Source organism: Nyctereutes procyonoides, unplaced genomic scaffold (genome assembly GCF_905146905.1).
Source record: "Nyctereutes procyonoides isolate TBG_1078 unplaced genomic scaffold, NYPRO_anot_genome, whole genome shotgun sequence".
Lineage (NCBI taxonomy): Eukaryota > Metazoa > Chordata > Mammalia > Carnivora > Canidae > Nyctereutes > Nyctereutes procyonoides.
Window position 1 is genome coordinate 12873328 of NW_026575144.1, and position 20873 is coordinate 12894200.

Consider the following 20873-nt stretch of genomic DNA (forward strand, 5'->3'; position numbering starts at 1 on the left):
TCCCTGCATGGAAGTGGGAGGTATAAAAACTAGAGCCAGGGGCCCCTCATTTTGTATTTCTATCACCTGGAGCACTTGAGGTGTTGAGAGTCATCACATCTAAACACCACCTGCAGATTCTAGTTCAGTGGGAATTCCAGGTTTGCAGACACACAAGGGAGGGTGGTGATTAAGGGCCTGACTCCTCGGGACTAGAGCATGTGGGACATGAAGGTGGCCCTGCCTGACCAGAGGAAGGCTCTGCTCCTTCCTAAAATTGTAACAGTGCAATTGGAGAAGACGTCCACAAGCCAGGTTTCCACGTCTCACAGAGATCACTTGGTAGAGGAAATAAAATGTCCTAGAGCTGCATTTTACAGCTGCATCCCTGTCATCCTCTCTTCCTCAAGTCTATGTAAGTTAGGTTTCATAGAAACACCATTACTTCTGCTGTAATACATCTGTCTTCTGTCTCGGTTTATTGAGGAGAATGTCAATGAAGTCTAATACTGGTAAGCCTTAATAAAACTAAGGAAATTTGATTTGAAATCCCATATGCCCGAACTCTGGAACTGTGTGCTAACACTGTCTGTAGACCGCAGTCAACAGTGGGAGTGGGGATGATGGCGGAAGGTGGGGGAGGAGGTGCTTTAGCTATTTCTGAAAAATCAAAAATGCAAACTTTATATTCTGAAATTGTAGAAACGAGAGTATTTGTACATCCCATGCTCTTGCTAATAGTGGCTTGAAAGTAAATATGGGACAAATCCTTCCCAAAGAACAATCCCAAGGAACTGTCCCAACCCTCCTGGGGTTGGAGTCATATTTTGATGCACATGGTGATTTTGCTGCAATGCTCTCTGTGGCAAAGTTTAAACAATATTGTAATAACCTGGAGCATCTGTGAGGAATACACTTTTCAATCAAAGTAGGCAATAAGACAAATACTGATCTGCTGGACACAACTTTATGGGACGCAATTTCTTTCAGTTTTTGTGGATAGAGATCACAGATATGTGAAAGATATAAGAAACAAATAGAAATTTGGGGTGCCTGGGTGGCTCAGTGGGTTGGGTGGTTGACTCTTGGTTTCGGCTCAGGTCATAATCTCAGGATCCTGAGATCAAGTCCCACAATTGAATCTGCTTTGGGATTCTATCTCTCTCCCTCTGACCCTCCCCTCTGCTCACTCTTTCTCTATCTCTAAAATAAATTTAAAAATAAATCTTTTTTTAAAAAGGAAATAAGTGGAAATTTAATTATAGAATATAGGAGCACCAACATTTTATTCCCGTATAATTTCAAGCAAACTGACTGCTCCTACTTCTCTCAACTTTGAGACTCAAACCCAGAAATGAAGATGAAATGCTGCCCTATACTCTGGAGTACTCATGGCCAGGATAGGGGTGGATGGAAGGCGCAGTGAGATTGCACTGGTTCACCTTCTCAAGAGCTGTGTGTGTGACAAAACTACAGGAAGAATGAAGAACTCCAGGGGATCCCTGGGTGGCTCAGCGGTTTAGCCCCTGCCTTCGGCCCAGGCGTGATCCTGGAGACCCGGGATCGAGTTTCACGTCAGGCTCCCTGCATGGAGCCTGCTTCTCCCTCTGCCTGTGTCTCTGCCTCTCTCTCTGTGTGTGTCTCTCATGAATAAATAAATAAAATCTTAAAAAAAAAAAAAAAGAATGTAGAACTCCAGGGAAAAGTATGGGCATGAAATAAAATTAAAGGCAGCTGAATACCGGAAGCTGTTCAGCAAAGCAGAGTTAAGGAAGCGTTCTCCGAAGAAATACATTAGGTAATGAAACCACAACTGTGGAAGTGGAAAGAACGGAGGCAGGGAATCATGGCTTGAGGGTGATGGGATGGCAAGCGCCATGGCAAGCCCCGGAGCGCGGTGCCGTGCTGCCCACATAGAACTGGAGCTGCCTGCACCCACCGTGGAGGGGCAGCAGGCAACAGGAGCCCCGATCTAGGTCCTCTCCAGGATGTATTAGAGAAGGAGAGCTCTAGGCTTTAAAATCAAAGCCGGGGAGGTGGAAGGAGGGTGAGGTGGAGGCCACACATCTCATCTGTTGGGTGGCAGCTCATGTGAATAAAAAAAGCAGCCAAATGCTTGTTGCATTAGTAGGGCAAATTAGAAAGTCACACCTGAGAGACTCCCACCTCTGGGAAAGGAACGAAGTGGGGGGGGAGGGGGAGCGGGGATGGGGTGACTGGGTGACGGGCACTGAAGGGGGCACTTGATGGGATGAGCACTGGGTGTTATACTATATGTTGGCAAATTGAATTCCAATTAAAAAAAAGAAAGAAAGAAAGAAAATCACACTTGAAGCTTCTGAGGTCATTTTGTCATTTTTCCAAAAGTAAAAAAAAGAAAAAGAAAAAAAAAAAGAAAAGAAAAGTCCCTGTGGCTGTTGGCAATTTTCCCTGTGAACAAAGATTTTTTTTCTTAGCGTAATACCCCTGAGAGGGTGTATAATTTCCTCTCATTTCTACTCCTCATTTTCTCTAATACTTACCATAAATGCAGAATTTCCTGGTATGGTTCCATTTCTTTACAAGCAACATTTACAAATAAAAACATTGTAACTTGTTTCTTGCTTGTTTCTTTTTTTAAATGTGAATAATGATATTTGTTACTATTCTAGCCCATGACTATTGGTGTTGCAGGTTTGGGGTGAAAACATGCAGATTTAAAATAACATGGAAATACAACTGGACCCTAATGGAGTTGGTGTGAACACATACATCATGTGTCTCTAACCTGCCGTATCTGTGTGTTAACTAATCATCCTGACTGTGGTCTATTTCGGGCCCTGGAAACAGTCTTTATAGAAGGCACCTACAGAAGATAAATGTGAGGTCTCCCTGGGCAGAGGACGGTACATTCCATAAGTAGTCCTCAAAACGTCCACCAACCTCTGAAGGTGGCATTATGGAAGCTGCATTATTGTAGGTTGGGCGTTAGTCCTATGGACAAACATAAAACATCGAAGTCTCAGATCTGAGAGGACCCATGCAGAGCCTGGAGCCCTTCTACAACTGACAGGCACTTCTTGCCTGAGCTCTTTCCAAGTCAGGAACTCATGCACTAGGCAAACCCTGTGCTACCACTGGGCAGCTCTAACCCAAACCATTTTAGATGTCTTTGCTGCAGTGAGCTGTAATCCAGCTACCATTGGCTGGGACTAGTTAATATAGTTACAGTGAGAGAACCACCACCATGTGTACCTCTGGCACCCGAGCATTTCTTCCCTAGGCTGGACATCCCATTCTCTCTCTCTCTCTTTGTTTTTGTTTTTTGTTTTTTTTTTTTTTTAAGATTTTATTTATTTGAGAGAGAGAGCTAGAAAGCACAAGCAGGGGGAGCAGCAGGCAGAGGGAGAAGGAGAAGCAGGTTCCCTGTGGAGCAGAGAGCCCGACATGGGGCTCTATTCCACGACTCCAGGATCTTGACCAGAGCTGAAGGCAGATGCTTAATGGACTGAGCTACCCGGGCACCCCTGGACATCCCATTTTTTGCCCCATCTCCAGACACAGTGCAGCCCAGGTGGTTCTGTTCCTCAGGGCACACTCTAGCTTTGCTCTCGCTCCTTCTGAAATACCGTACTAAGAACTAAAGTACGGTATTTTTGGCTCCTCATCTGTGGGTTAATTACAAAGCCAGCCTCCTTTTGTAGGCTTTCTCTGAAGTTACCCCGATTGGAAAGTATTAAAAATTCCAGCCCAGAGGTTACCATCTCTGACTGAGCAAGGCAAGGAGTCCTGACACAAAGGTTCCTTCACCTTACTCCTGAAAATAAAAAGAAAAAAAAATTGTCCCTTATAATGAAAAAGAAGTGCCCACAGGGGTATTCTGAATATATAGGAGGGGTCAGAGAAGGAAAAATCATGTAAGAATATTACTCTTAGTGTTTCTGTCTTTAGTTCACGCTCCCTCAGCCTATAAAAAGCGACATGTCCTTGCTGCTGACTCTTTCTTCTTGTGTCCCCAAGTTGGGCCCCCAAGTCCCTCACCTCCCATCAGCATCCCACATCCCACCTTTTTCCATTGTTCTATCAGCTGATTGAGATGCTTGCCTTCAAGATGCTCCTCTCCTTGCACTCAATATGACAAGGAGCTTCTCCATCTTTCCCACCACCCGATTTCCACCTGACTCATGTCCCACCACTGGCTCATATTCACAGCCTTCTGCCCCGGGAGGCAGAGAGGGCAGGGTGCACTGTACATGAAAGCAGCAGACACGGATACTCCCTGCTCCTTTCTTGCACCCCTTCCTCTGCTGCCTCCTCTTCCTCTGAGAGGTGGATGGTGTTGAGCAGAAAACAGGAGGGGCAGCAGATAACAGAAATATCAGCAATAAGGCACAACTCTTAAGAAATATTCCACATTCCCCGGCATCCAGCAGAGGAGGCTCACAGCAGGAGAGGCACATACCACCTTTGACCACACGGTGGAAAACAAGGTCGGAACCTTGTGCTTAGTTCCTATTTCTCTCTTGTCCTTTTTGTAAAATGGTCCTTGCTAAAAGGATTAAATCGTGTCCCTCCAAAACAGTACCTGAATGTGACTGTACTTGGCAATAAATACGGTCTGTCTTTACTCATGATCAAGTGACAATGAGGTCATTAGGATAGGCCCTGGTCTAATATGCCTGATGTCCTTATAAAAAAAAAAAAAACAGGGAATTTGGACACAGGGGGAAGACAAAGTGGACAGATGCAGGCACAAGGCCATCTAGGAGCCAAGGAGTTAGGCCAGTATAGGTTCCTCCCTCCTGCCTTCAGAGATTTTAGAGTCCTGGCCTCCAGAACTATGAGACGATAAATCTCTGATGTTCTTAGCCCCTCATTAGCAATACCTCGCTATGGCATCTAGAGGAAACTTGCACTATTCTTTCCTCGCAATAATCTTCTGTTTTATCCTGATTTTTATTCATCTCCTTGTTAGTTTCTGATCCTAATAATGGCAGCAGTTATGCGCACTCAGATCCCTTGGTAGTGAGGGACAGCAGGTGGAGAGGCTCCATAAAGAAGGAATGACCTTGAATTGCCCTTGCTTTCCCTCATTGAGTCAGAAAAACAGCATCCACCTCTCTCACCTTCTTCTCATTCCCAGTTGTTCTAAATTTCTTCCACAATCTTTTCCTGCTCAGTGCAAATTAGTGTGTTTAACACGTTCACTCTATAGGGATTGCTATTGTTCTATTTTTCCATTTTTCTGTATCCCAGAAGTCATTTAGTTGGCTTGCCAGATTATTTACTGCTATTTTTACTCATTACCGTTGACAAGCAGACAAAAATATCCATTAAGGAAAAGCTTTAATGAAGGAAAGCGAATCCCAGATAGAAAGGTAAGAAAGGCCATATTCCCTGAGCCATCTCCACTCCTCAATGGAATTGGTTTGAAGAAAAATAAAACGACAATACACACAGGCCAGTAGCTTATTTTAGAACAAGGGCTTCTGCTAAAAATCAAAACCTCAGGCTTTTACCAAGTACACTAAAGTCTTAGACTTTTTGAACCCTACTAACATTTCACATTCTGATGTCATGGCATATTTGCTAAGCCAGGACAACTCCATGAATTCAATGGCATTGGCTTGTTTACAGTAATAAATTAAAGAAAAAGAGAAATGAAGGACACCTGTGTACAGAAAAACAATTTCTAAATGGAATGTATGTCATGCTTTTCTCCCTCTTTCTACAAGCCATCTTCAAGAGATGCTTATTAAGTCCCTACTTACTATTTGTTGAGGCAAACATCCGAAAATGATGGTAAGCTTTCCCTGATTTAGGAATGAGTATTCCAAAAGTCCATCCACACATTAATTTCCTTACTACTTAAAGCATACTTTGTGTTCATTGGTTCATCCAGTCAACACACATTTCTTCAGTGCCTGTCTTTACCAGACACAGTGTGGGATACTAGAGATTCTGTGTGAGAAAGGAGACAAGGGATCTGCCTTGCCCTTACCCAGTAGCATAGAATCTAACAAGGACACAGACATTGGTCAAATATCACAAGTGAAGGAGATGACTGCAAACTAGGTTTGTTGCTATGAAAAATATGGAGATGGGGCCAAGCTTAGGGGAAATGGGCCATCAACTAGTATGGTCAAGGGGTCAGGGGCCCTACAGAACAGGAACGCAGGGCATGAGGATGAGATGAGGAGGTGCCAAAGTCAAAACACAAATCCTTGTGACCTGTAATAGGTAGAACTCTTATCAATACAAACCCATGCCTCAGTTCCTGGGGAAAGATGGCCACAAGGTACCCAAGACTGAGTGTGGGGTGCAGAAAGAGGAGGCAACATTTTGACTTAGACACACGTTTCTTGAACACTTTCCAAAATGCTTTCCCACCCTCTCCACTTCTTATCCCCAGGCCCTCCTATGCCCTGAGCTCTGGACTCCAGCACTGCTGTTTACAAGAAGACAGCAGGAAAGGATTGTCTCCAGTATGCACAACCATGATTGGGCATCTGTGTCTACTCAAACTCTGACTTTTTCATTGCAGCTAATCTCAGGGGGAAGATGGGTGAGCTCATTTATAGGAAGGTAAAAGTATCTGAAAGTCTTTCTTTGGGGGAGGGGTGCGCATGCAAATGTGTGTGTGTGTGTGTATGTGTGTGTGTGCGTTCCAACTGACAGAACTCCAAGTAATATAAAAAAGTAAAGTGAAAAATATCAGAAAAGTAGTAGCAAATATTCTTGGGCAAGCAGCATTGCCTAGGAGTGTAATCATGGGATCAGTTTTTTTCTTTCCTCAATATGTTTCTGTTTCCTACTTGAGCACAGAGATTATCTTTAAAAATGGTGCCTAACCTTTTGCTATTAAGAAGTTACTCAGCCCCTCACTTGATGTAATAGGAAGAGAATGGCTGAGGATGCAGATACAGACGGGCTTATGGGGAGCTGGGTGTGGGGGAGGGAATAGTTTGCTACCAAAACAGCAGAAAGAGGAATGGGCAGATGGTGGGAGGGAAAGAGTCAGAGAGTGGAATGTCTACCATGGTTTTCACCTATCAGGAACACAAAGATATGCCACTCCTCCTGGCTCAGAGAGTTGTCATGGGGGCCACAGAAAGAATGATATGAGGCCTATGGCTTTGAAAAGCTCCTTTAAGTAATATATTGAGCTGGCAAGTGGTAGGTCTAGGGGCTGGTGTCTTTGGTAGCTGCCCTTTATCACCTCATTTGGGCAATGTGATCACAGTCAATTACAGGTTGGCACGCATGTCAACCTCTGGATATCACGACAAGAACTCTCAGAGCTGCAGGCAGTCAGGTCTTCACAGGCAATGCTGGGGTAGCTTCTCTGCATAATGATAATAACAGCTAATACCTGGTGCCCAGCACTGGTCCATATTTTTAAATGTACCAACTCATTGGAAACTTGCACCAACCTCTAAGGCAGGTACTATTCTGTCCCCACATTACTCTTGAATTCTTCCCAAGGTCACATAACTAGCAAAGTGGCAGAACTGGAATTCACATAGCCAAGTGCCTAACCATGACCCTGTGCGAGTTACCGGTGAGAACGGAGCCCTTCACATTAAATACTGCCTAGACTTTAAGGCTCGCCAAGCAAATCAGTGACAGGCTGGAGGACTAGTGTATCCAGGACTCTACCTGGACTGAAAACCAGGCACACTTTGGCATTCCCAGAGTGTCTGTGCCACTCTGGCAAGCTGCCACCCTAGTAACAAAACCACCCTCACCCCTGGGGTGCCCCACTGACACCCCGCACCAGGCCCCATGGCAGCCGGTCCTCAGATACTACAGTGTTATGGCTTATCATGGACATCACCATCCTTTAGAATAATTCTGATATTGGATGCTTTGGGGCTCCAGCTCCCAGACTGTCTTCTGAAAGTGTGTAAGCCAAGAGAGAAATGCACCTCTCTTCATCCAATAATCAAATAAGTTTTCTCCAGCTAGCAATTCAGAATATAAAGAGGAAACATATCCACTTCCCATGTCCCCCACAACCCTCAAATTCACTCACCTATTAAGAGGTCCCTAGCTGACTGGAGGGACCTTGGAGAGAAGAGCTTCAGGCCATAGACAACGTAAGTGGGAGGGTGCCGGGCTTTGGCCCCTGTATTAAGAAGCAAAATAAGGCCACACAGCACACAAAAATAGATTGGTCTGCTATATGTTATGATTTGGTTGTGTCCCTAGAAAACAAACACAATTTCTGAATGGTATCTATCATTTTGATTAAATGACAAAAGCTTCATAGTCAGTAATTCATATCATATTATACAACTTACACCATAAATCACATTCTCTCCCCCCACCATAATTCATATACACAAAACACCGGGAAAAGAAAAAAATCTCCAATAATTATTGTCGCAGTTAAGAACAAGACTATCAAAAAGAATGTTATACCTCTCAGACCCAACAAGATTTAGCTGAAAATGTAATTACCATCCTTAGATACAATCTAGATGGATCTAATTCCATGCTTCCCTAATAGTAAAACTTCTGTTTCTATTTCTATTGCTCATTTCAATTGCAAAACTAATATAAGCCATATTCACTCTACATGGCCTAACTTGAGCCCTGCTATTAATAAGAAACAGAATTATAAGTGGTGGTCTTTGATTTCCTTGTCTTCAAAAGCAAGACAATACAGGTGCAAAGTTATACCCTCAGAGAGAGTATAAAATGTCTTAGTGTAGCACAAGGGAATAACACAATTAAAAAAAAAAAAACACCTCACCATTTATATACACTTTCCTTTGAGGAGGACCAAAAACTTAACAGATCTCATCTTAGTCTCAAAATATTGTTATGAGAAGAAGTAGAAACATTTTTATTCCTCTCCTTGGATAGATAAAGAAATTAAGGAAAAGATACAACATCAAACTTTCCAGGGCAAAAGCCAATGAAGAATTTGCATGTCACAAACCAATGCACAATTCATAAGGTTCAAAAAACCAACAAAAATGAATTAGGGGAAGAATATTCTTTGCAATTCATGAGCTACTTTGGGTACAAAAAGTAAAGATTAAAGTGATATGGTTTCGGATGTGGATTTTTAAAGTCACTGCCTTGAACGTGTTATATTTAGAAATGCAATTTAAATTGCCACTGCTTCTATAATAGAAATGGTCCTATTCTGAGACCATCTTTTAATAGGAAGGAAAACACAGGCTGTCCATGGGGGCTGGCTATGTTTGGCCCTGAGTCCAGACTCAGTCTTGAAAGGAATATTTGCATTCTTATGAAATTTCCTTTTGAATTCAACTGGATCATAGATTAGTGGGATTGGGGATACCTCTTCTGCATTAAAAGAAAAATTGAAACTAAAGCCTAAGTGAAATCTTAATGCATTTCTTATCAAGTGAAGAGCAGAATCACTTGGTCGGTATAGATAGCTACTTAGTATACAAATACACAAGCATATGAGACACTCCCAAAGTGACACCGTTTAGGATACAAAATTTAAGAGCTGCCTCCCTTAAGAGCTGTCCTGATTCTTCCTTTTCCTAAAAGTTTAAAAATACATTTTCTAGGAATTGAAAGTCTGGTTTTGAACACGTTTGTGATATCATCTTAAATCTGCCAAGTCAAACTTTATTTATGGGAAGGGGAATGCTTTTTTTGTCATTGAAATTTATGAGATGAAACATAAGGCTCCCTTGCAAAGAGACTGCCCTCATCATCATGCCAGGGCTTCACCTCACTTTTCATTCTATGTTTTGGGTCCCCAAACCATTCTAAGCATATCACTAATGTGAGGCATAGACATCACTTTTTTTTTTTTTTGATTCTTAAGAACACCAACTAAAAATATTCCCCAGCTCTCCAATTCCTTCTTTCACATGTGAGTCAATCATCTGATCCCTGAGGATTGCTTTTTCTTTTTCCCAATAGAAAAATTCCCCTTGCTCTGCCAGGTGAAGTCTGACCAGTCTTTTTTTTTTTTTTTTTTTTTTACAACACATTCAACTATTTCTCGTGTGATTTCAACTTTAAAATATCCTGGTGGGGGGATGCCCCCAACTTTAGCAGTGGGGCATCTTGGAGGCTGGTGGTGTGTGCAGCTGTATTTCCATCAACTCCACCCATGAGAACAAGGTCACCACCCGGCTCTGGCTGCAGCGCAGCAGAAGGGGAAGGTGCAAGAATCTATCAACACCTCCAGGAACCCCGCTTCTGGAGAGTGCTGGTGCACGCGGCTAAAGGATGAGGCCATTCGAGTTATCCTCTCATCAAGACAGTGGGCTGGTCAAATGCTTCAAACTTACTGTTAGAAAAACAACAACAACAACAACAGGCGTCTATTATAAGGAAGATGGGGTATGGGAGAATCTGGAGTGCAGCTGGGCCTGAGCGGTGAGTAAACCAGGGCTGGGCATAGCCGGGCCCTGCTGCCACCACCCCATCTCAGCTGTGGGCAGGTGTCCGCTCCAGGCTCTCTGCACACAGGCATCCTCTGCTTCCCCAGTCTGCAGGGCAGGAAAGGGCCCCCTCGGACCTATGGTGTTTGTACACATTACATCCAGCTATGTTCAGGGGCCCCGTATTTTAGTTGGCTGCTGTGAACAGCAGTGGCAACAAGAGCTGACATTTACTCTGCCCCAGGCACCATTCCATCCATGGGGTTAATCCTCGGTACACGCCATGAAGTACTTATTATTCTCATTTTGCCAAGAGTAAACTGAGGCATAAGCTTTATGTCTTAATTTTTTGCAAAATTAAGAAATTTTCCCCCAGCTTCCTGGACAGAAAGCAGAGTGGCAGAGCAAGGATTTGGAGCCTGGACGTTGTCGGTTCCCAGCAACACCCAGGAAGAGGAGTGCACTTGGTGCTGGTCCTTCCATGCCCAAGGACTCAGCCTGACTAAATCTCACTCGTAATCGTCATCCCTTAAACACATAACATGAACGCCACTCCTGTGAAGCAACTATAGAGTATGGGGGAAAGCATTAGCAACAGCTTTGGAGTGTTGACTTTTCCTAGGAGAGCTCTGGAGGGTGGAGAAGGAGGAGAGCTAGAACCATATGCTCTGCCCGCCACTCTGGGACACTGTGTTCACCTACTTGAAACCCCATCACTACCTAAGAGTTGGGTGTGTCGTTTCTTGCGATGGTGCAGTTTTGTTTACTAGGATTTCTTCTCTCTGTGCCTCTTGATGAGTTCTTTACTTTAGCATTAGCAACTCAGCCATCCCTTCAGTGTCATCGTGAGCATTTGTAAGGATACATTGAGTTCTCCTTGTGTGTGATGCCAAGGGAGGAATGCCCTACAGGGGGTGGATCCCCAAGAAGACCTGGGCTGGTGAGTACTCTGAGACTCACACTTCTGGTGTACAGGAGAATCCACAAGATTTCAGAGGAGGCAATGTAGGAGATAAGCAGAGATCAAAAGGCCAAATAATTCCTATCAGCTGCCTGGTAAAATGCTAATTCAGTTTAAATAACGTTGAAATCTGACTGGCCAGTCTAAAAATTAAAAAGGCACAGGCAACTGAGGTCATTTAAGCTCAGCTTATAATTTAATAGAGTTGATGATCTCATTTCATGGAATGATTTATTTCAGGGCAACTTCCCAGCTTTCAGGCTCATGAATCATGACAAATAGGTCTATGGGGTCATCCAACCAGGGGGCAGCAAAGTGGAGATGACAGTACTCCTCAGAGGGGTGGCCATGGGGCCATCAGTTCCGTCCCCACCTACTTTACATATTTACCCACCACTTCCCTAAGTGGCAGTGAAAGACAGATGGAAGGGTAGCGACCTAAGTTCTACCCCTATTTCATGGCAGAAACTCAGTAGATAAGAATTCAAAGAAGGCAATTTGGAATGGCACATGCTTTAAAGAATGCTTCTTTTTTTTTTTTTTTGACCAAAGTAAACACACAACTAAAGAGATAAATATAATTTAACTTGTAATCAAGAGCCACCAAGACTAAGTTGACCTTCTTATTTCTAGGACTGAGGATTGAGAAATGTTTATGCGTTGCTCAAAATCATTCCCTTGATAAACACGAGGTGATCAAGGCCAACACCAACAGTGATAAGTCACATAGACAGTATGTACCCTCAACATGACATGATGAAAATGGCTCTTGCCCTCTATGGTCTTGCTCCCAACATACTATAACCCCAGTCTGATCATAAGATAGACATGAGATAAATCCCTACTGAGGGGCGGGCTTCAAAATCCCTGACCAGCACTCCTTAAAACTGTCAAGGTCATCAAAAAATAAGGAATGTCTGAAAGGCTGTCACGATAACTCAATGCAGTGTGGTGTCCTGGATGGGGTCCTCAAGCAGAAAAAGAACATTAAGTTAAAACTAAGGAAATCTGAATAAAATGGACTTTAGTTACTAATAATGTATCAATATTGGCCCAGTAATTGTGACAAATGTGTAGGGTATAAGGGATCCCACTGTACTATCCTCCCAAATGTTCTATAAATCTAAAACTGTTCTAAAATAAAAAAGTTTATTTACAATAATCATTCCCAGGGCACTTGGGTGGCTCAGTTGGTTAAGTATCTGCCTTTGGCTCAAGTCATGATTTCAGAGTCCTGGGATTAGAATCCCACATCAGGCTTCCTGCTCAGTGGGGAGTCTACTCCTCCCTCTCCCTTTGCCTCTCTCCCTGCTGTGCGCTCTCTCTCTTTCTCAAATAAGTAAATAGAATGTTTAAGAAAATCATTCCTAATAATTCTTAATATAACAGGAAGTGGTACCAAATGTCTTCATTATATAGTAGCCAGAGTTCACTGAATAGAACACGTAACAAGTTATGGCTATTGCTCTTTGGAGTATGTACTGTGAGCAAGGAAACAAGGAGACTTAGTGTATTTGAGGCCTACTGTTCAGCTCATTATAGATACTATGTAATTTACTGTTCACCAAATCTAACTGAGGTTGCTCTTATTATCCATATTTTACCCACAAATAATTGATAAAGTTTTGTCAAGTGCTTCCACAGTACCAGATACTGTGCTGAGCACTTGAAGACATTATCACATTATCTTGTTCAAACCCCTTACGATCCGGTTTCATGATTTCATCATTTACATATAAAAAATCTGAGACACAGAAAAATAACTTGCCCAAGATCTCAGGGTTTCTACATGATAAGGCTGGATTCAAATCCCCAAACATGCATGCTACCCTAGTGTTGCTCACATGTCATCTGAGATCACCATCACCATCAGCAGCACCATGCAGATTCCCAGGTGCTGCTCCAGCTGCATCCACTCAGACCCCGTGGGTGCTGGGAAAGGCTCCTGAGTCTGGCTCTGTGCAGGACATGCCCTGTTTTTTGTTGCCTTTTAGATATCCTACTGAACTTTGCTTTCCAGGTGATCATCAGTGGTTACTGTTAGCTAGAGTCTTGGACAGATCTGGGTAAACTAGTGAAAAGCCACATCATCCATTATTATATCGCCAGTCTCTGATCCTCAAACGCTGCCAGTTTCCAACCAAACTATCAAAAATTTTTAAGCTGTCCTAAGACCTGTTTTCTCTTATAATCAGATGCATTTCTTTTGTGCCCAGGGTCTATTGTAGCATATCTATTAGCACATCATTAATTCTGCACTTATATCTGAAATATACAGTGTTTTTATTTTGCGATATTCTGATTTGAACCACTTGCTCAAAATTTGCCACCTGTGTGCTCTGGAAGGCAATAAAGCAGAGAAGTCAGCCGATCACTCTAAGAGCAAGAATTGACCGAATTTGTTAATAAGCGGCGTAGTTTTGGAAAGCACTTGGGTTCATGTGATGACCAGGGCTGACATCAGCAGCAGGCCTGCGAGCTGCCTTTGTGCCCAGACTTGGTTTGCTCCCCGCCCACCTCCTTTCTGAGGTTTTCACATTTATAAACTGGAGATTGTAATCTGCCTTCTAAATACCCACATGGCTCAGGCAGATGGCAAAAGAAAACATTTTGTAGCTACTGTATTTTTTCTTCCCACCAGAACTGTTAGCAAACTGGCAATTCCAATCAGGGGCTAATCTACCAAGAAAGCTTTATGAGTGAATTAATAAACACATGTCTGACTCTTGTCTTATTATGACAGTAAGAGAAGTCATTTCTTACTATCTCACTATGCACATACTTGCTCAGGTACAGGAAGAGCTGCTTGACCGAGTCCTCTATAGGCAATATAACTCCAGCTTAGAGAAATGACAGTGGGTTGCTGCTACCAGACACGACAAATCCACGGGGATTATGCAGCTGTACTCACCATCACCTCTCCCAGCATGTTCTTCATTACTGCTGAAGGTACACGCAGGAAATGAGTGTGTAATAGCATATAACACCCCTCCCCCAAGTCACCCAGGAAAGCTGGTGACACTGAAGTGCCATTACTAGAAAGGAGGGTTTATTTACTGAAGCAGAAAGAGGATATGGCATCTAGGGTGGGCTTGAGCAAAAAACTTCAGAGCTCCACATCCCTGCACACACCACCTAACCCAGATTTCTGACGATAATCACAACAATACATCTTAATACCCTAATTATGCTGCTTCTACTTATCTTGACATTCAGACTCGGGAATAAAAGAAGATGTATTATATGTAAACCAATTATGGGGAACAGAGGAATTTAACAAGATAGCAATGTATGCCATGTGATCGTCCAATTATAAGCTTTTCTTAATTACTATGAGCTAAACAGGAGCTATCACAGATTTAAAAGCAGTCCTAAATCCTGGATATGAATTTTTTAAAAGCACAATGGAGGGAAGATCAAGCTTTCTTTCTCTGGAAGGGTTTGGGCGGGTGGGGGCGGGTGGGGTGGTGTGCACAGCTCACCATAACAAAGGAAAGAAAGTCCTCTCAAAGAGCTGAGAGGTCCTGCCAGGCAGGAGCTTGGTGCAAAGGCATGTAGCCAGGGTGCCAGACCGCATCCCCCCAGCACTCTGCAGGGAAAGGGCAGCTGGGTCAGTGGAAACCATGCATGCTTCAGATCTCATGCTCATGGCAGGACGCCAGAGCACCAACAGGTCAGGATGGCGAGCCCAGATCTCAGCTCTAAGTCAGCCCACAGTTATGTGGACAAAAGGTAACAATACTCTTGAAAATGTGGAACAGCAAATCAGCTTCATGACTCGTGCTTACACAACTAATATTACCCATAATGATAGCTCCCACTCGCTCAGCAACATCTGTGTTCCAGGCACCGTTTTAAGGAAGTTAAATAGATTATTTAATCCCTACAGGCATTTTCATTATCCTTACTGACATGCAGAGAAACACAGACACGGTGAGTAGACATATCCTGCTCAGGGTCCCACATTCAAGGGGAGGAACCAGGAAACAAAGGCAGGCACTCCAACTGCAGAGGCCAGTCTTCCTGCGCTGGGCTGCATGGCTGGCCCTGACTAGAGTTCAGCAGGGCTGGAAAGACCATCTGCATTCTGTATCCTCCCTGCTACCCGCCTGGCACTCACACCACGCTCTCAGCTCGAGCCCGAATCTGGCAACCATGCACTCATATTTCTATTTATACATTGAGTATATGTACACTGACATATATTTCGCCCTTTGAATAGGTTTTGTTCCCCTATCTTTAACACAAGCAGACAAGACAAGCTACTTGCCTGTTATCTGAGACTTACGTGTATCGGCGAGGCGGGGTCAGGCTGAACACTCTAGAACACAAATCACAAGTGTCTGTGTCATCATCTTGTGATTTCAAGGATACCTTAGTGATGGTAAGAATCAGATGTGGTCTTGCCTTTAACAGGGAGTACTGGCAGCTGGCCATGACGAGGCAGAAGAGGAGCACCCACACGTCTTTGCAGAAGCCTTGGTTCAATGTCAGAAAGCCGAGGAGCGAGACCAGCACAATGAGTAAAACTGCCAGCACGTTCTCCTTGACATCTTCAGTTCTGCATAAAATAAACAAATAAAAACAAAGGAAATAAAAGGTAAGCATAATACCCAAACGTCTCTGAAACCACTGACAGCGATAGCAGAGTAGTTGCCTTTATACTTGGGAACAAAATGTTAAGGTCTTTTCTTTTCTTTTCTTTTCTTTTCTTTTCTTTCTTTTCTTTTCTCTTCTCTTCTTTTCTTTTCTCTTCTTTCTTTCTTTCTTTCTTCTTTTTTCTTTCTTTCTTCTTCTTTCTTTCTTTCCCTCTGTATTTTATAAGCAAAATCCATATTTTAACCCATTTCCTGTATTGAGTCTCCTTGATCCCTAAACTGGGTCTCCTGGGGGAAAACAGTTAATTACTCTGTGCACAACATAAAATGCCTTTAAGACAAAGAGCTGCACTGGTTCCTTTAAATGAGGGGAGGAGGTGCATTAACACCTAGCTAAAGCAGGAAATCCCTTCCAGATACAAGGTCTAAGGCCAGAATTTGCTTCCCAGGTTCAGGAGCCAGGAGAGCTCCCACCAGAGAGCTCCAGCTAACAAGCAGAGGGTCTGACTGAGGTGTGTCATGACCACAGTCTCACTGGGTGGTGTTCTGTTTTGTGGGACCCAGAGTAAGAGGTGTGAGATGTGGAGGTGGGCTCACCCAGAGGGGGTGCTATTGCTGTGTGTGAAGGAAGACAAGATAAGGGTGCTTGAGGATGCTGAGACAAGGGGATGAAGGCTGTATCTTGTAGACTAAGTAGGATCAGGAGGCAATGAGGACAGGAGAGGTTGCTGGATGGGAGCAGGTGGATGTGTCAAAGTGCTCAGATGGCCTGGCAAAACATTTGGGGATGATCAGTGGCTGGGATTATGACTTCAGAGGTGAAAGACTTCTATGGGAGGACAACATGCAGGACATAGTGATGGGAGGAAGAGGCAGAAATGGAGTAAGGGAGCATGGTGTGGACCACATGGTCAGGAGTGTAGAATGGTCATTCCCAAGAATTCTGAGCATATATTTTGCCTCACCAGTTTTCTTATGTACATATCGGTCCCTTCATTACATTATTTTTATAAAGGCATAACTATCTACTTCAACTGGCAAGTAGGCACTTGTGAGCGTTTTTTAAAAAAATGAATAGACTTTATTTTTTAAGAGCAGTTTCAGATTCATAGCAAAATTAAGGGAAAAAGAAGGGTTCCCTCATAGTCCCTCCTTGCAAACGCACGCGTGTGTGCACACACACGCACACACACACAATTCTGTCCCACCATCAATATCCCCCACCAAAGTCATACATTCATTATAATCAGCCAACCAACAGTGACACATCATTATCATTATTTCATTCTTGCTGCCATACATTCTATGGGTTTGGACAAACATGGTGAAATGTATCCACTATTACAGTAGCATGCAGAGTATTTTTACTGCCCTAAAAATCCTCTGTTCCTGTTCACCCCTGCCTTCCCCTGACTTCTGGCAACCACAAAACTTTTTACTGTCTCCACAGATTTTTCTTTTCCAGAATTTCAGATAATTGGAATCACACAGCAGGTAGCCTTTTCTGGTCAGTTTCTTTCACTTAGTAATATGCATTTAAGGTTCCTTTTGTGTCTTTATTTATTTATTCATGAGAGACACAGGGAGAGAGGCAGAGACATAGGCAGAGGGAGAAGCAGGCTCCCTGTAGGGAGCCTGATGTGGAAATTGATCCCAGGACCCCAGGATTATGACCTGAGCTGCAGGCAGATGCTCAACTGCTGAGCCGCTCAGGCGTCCCCCTGTGTGTCTTTATATGATTTGATAGCTCTTTTCTTTTTATCACTGAATAGTATTTTACTATACGGATGTACCATGGTTTAGCCATTCATCTATTAAAGTACATCTTAATAGTTTCTAAGTTTTGACAACTATGAATAAAGCTTCTATAAACATTCATGTGCAGGTTTTTGTGTTAACCTAAGTTTTCCATTCATTTGCACCAAGGAGCATGCTGGCTGAATCATATGGTAAAAATATGTTTGGTTTTGTAAGAAACCACTGAGCTATCTTTGGCTTTATCATTTTGCATACCCATGAATAGGAGTTCCTTTCCCACGCTTGGTGGTCAGTGTTTGGATTTGGCCATTCTTATAGGTGTGTAATATATCTCACTGATGTTTTCCTTTGCAATTCCTCAATGATAATGTGAAGTATCATTACATATGCTTATTTGCCTTCTGTATACCTTCATTGGTGAGGTATCTGTTCATATCTTTTGCCTATTTTTTTAATCAGGCAATTGAGATGTAGAGAATCAAGATGCATAGAAATGTGAAGAACTCAGATACTATGATGTTCAAGCTGAAGTTAAAAAAAAACTTCTGGGGGGAATCAAACTATATTTGGTAAAAAGGAAAATTTATGGGTTTTTGTTTGTTTGTTTTCCACTGTGTACTTTTTATAGAGCTAAATATATTTTGTTAGTTCAGGCCCATAAAATTCTTTATGTATTTTTTAGTTTGCTCATAACATTTTGATGTATACTTAAAAATATCTAAAGGCTTAGGAACTTTAAAAAATAAAATTTTCAATTAAATAAACAGACTTTTTTTTCTTATTAGGGGGAAATAACGTTCCTGAAAAATATTTTCCCCAGATTCTACTCCAGCAGAACTCCATTCCTCTGCCCCAGGCCCCCATCATTCCACTCCTACAGCTTCTCATGCATCTCTATGTAAACACCAGGTTAAAAAGTTTACTCACTGGGCAAGGAGTGTTGTGGTTAAGGCTGTACTGTAGAAAGATTTATCTGGCAGAGGTTGACAAGATGTACTAGAGGGGAAATAGCAGAGCAACGATAAACAACACTCCAGGGGAGAAGTAATGAGGGTCTGGAAGAGTGTCCTGGCTGGGAAACTGGGAAGGCAATGTGACTTTGAGATACAATACAGACCAGAGCGGGAAGGACTTGAATGGATTGTGTACAATGAAGGGCTGAGTGAAGAAATAAAGATGAATTCAAGATGTCAGTCTGGGGAAGAAAGGATCATGGCAGAATCAATGGCAGAGGTTGGAAAGAGAGCTGGTTTGCAAAGGGAAGTTGACTCATTTGTTCATGTAAGACTGCTCCGCACTACTCTAGATATCTGGAATAATACCTCAGTGAACAAAACTTCTAGGGCTTTCTTTCCAGTGGGCAGTGGCATAAAATAAGTAATATGCACAAAAAATTAAGTATATTATGTAGCATTTGGAGATGATTAGCACAATCAAAAAATAAATAGAACAAAGTAAGAATTACAAGCATATGGATAGGGAACTGTTGTAATTTTAAGCAGAAGGTCAGGCTAAGCCCCACCGAGAAGGGCCATTTCTCAAGTGTGCAGCACCTGGGGACTCCAACATGAAGAAGTTGGGAGGCAGAGGTTACCTGCAAAGGTGACTATGTTATGAAGGAGTAGCCCGCAAGACACAATGAAAACCAAGAAAGGGCTGAGTCCTGGAAGCCAGGAGAGGAAAGCACACCAAGGAGGAGAATTGACTCTGTCAAAGGCTGTGTATGGGTCTAGCAAAATGATGGCTGAACGGTTAGGTCAACGGTGACCTTGACAAGGGCAGGCTTGGAGTCGGGAATGAACGGAACCGTTTGATGGGAGAAGAGAGGCGGCCAGCAAGTGCAGGCAGCTCTTCCCAGAGTTCTGCTGCAACAGAGCACACAGAAACCGGACAGAGCAGCTGGCAGGAGAGCAGGTCGAGAGGACCTTTCCGGATGGGAGAGATGAGAGCACATTCTCAAGATGATGACGATGGCAACGAGATCATTTGAGGAGCATGAATGCTTTTCCTGCATTGTCACATGGCTAGCTCCTTCTCTGTTTCTATCTCCGTTGGTATGCTTCACCTCAGAAAATGCTTCTGCAACCACCTGTTCTGACATCAGTGTCATTTCTCCCCCAATTTCCTCTAACTCAGGCCTTCATGTGTGTCTTCATGGCACCTATTCCAGTCTGCTATCTCAGCTTACCTTGTGCGGTAGAATGCCAGTTCGGTGAGGGTAGGCACCCTGCCTGCTCCCACCCTTGCTCTATGTATTCAGTGCTCAGTGCAGAGCCTCACATGGACCAGGTGCTTGGCAGGAGGCTTCTTAATTTGTTAAATGAATGAACAAATGAATGAAATGACACCCTGATGGGCAGCTTTTTATTTTAGATGCCAACCTGGAAAATTAGATAAATGAAAATAAAACCTACGTATTATGCAAGATGGTGTAATAGCAGAATAGAATAAAAAATAAGAGAAAGTAAAAGAGGGGTGCCTGGGTGGCTCAGTTGGTTAAGCATCCAAGTCTTGGTTTCAGCTCAGGTCATGATCTCAGGGTCGTGGGATCCAGCACACACCCCTGCCCCCTGCCTAGGTCTGGCTCTGTGCTCTGCAGGGAATCTGCTTGAGAGTCTCTCCCTGTCCCTGTCCCTCTGCCCCTCCCCCTACATGCTCGCTCGCTCTCTCTCCCTCTCTCTCTCTCTCTCAAATGAATAAATCTTTATTTTAAAAAGAGAGAGAGAATAAAGGAGAATAAGGACAAAAAGTATGTGAGTAGAATGAATGCCTAACTGAAAGCAAACATGAAAGGCTGCAATCATAGGAACCTTGAAGGTGCTATCAGAGAAGGAAATATTTTCAGGGAAGATCAGCCTGTTTTCCAGAGTAAAGTTGAAAATTATCAAGCAGAAGGCCTTAAGCTATGGGAGTTTATTGCAATGATCAGCTCAATTTCAGTCCTTGTAATTCACCAGTTTCTTCTACTTCCTGCCCAACCTGTACTGTTTGTTTTTTATTATGCATACTTTTTCTTTATGAACTTTAACTTGGCAATTCAAGTTCTTTAATCCATGTAGGACCTTAAATATAATGTCCTCCCAATGAATATCAAAGGTAATTTATTCATGCCATTTGAAATTTTACTATCAGAGTAAAAACTGTAATTTATTGTGTAAATTCCTGCTTTTTTAAACAGACCTTCCAGATCACTGCTGTCCTAAGAAGGCAAGCTAG

General features: G+C 43.0%; 1 protein-coding gene across 1 annotated transcript in view; it reads right to left on the reverse strand.

The window, feature by feature from the left end:
* Nucleotides 1-20873, reverse strand: part of PCNX2 (pecanex 2) — a 291225-nt gene that overhangs the window by 190802 nt on the left and 79550 nt on the right. Inside the window, exons 11-13 of the mRNA XM_055308988.1 lie at nucleotides 15709-15862; nucleotides 15590-15622; nucleotides 7994-8165 (exon numbers count right to left, since the gene is read on the reverse strand). Coding sequence (XP_055164963.1) covers nucleotides 7994-8165; nucleotides 15590-15622; nucleotides 15709-15862 — 359 coding nt within the window. The remainder of the gene's footprint in view (nucleotides 1-7993; nucleotides 8166-15589; nucleotides 15623-15708; nucleotides 15863-20873) is intronic.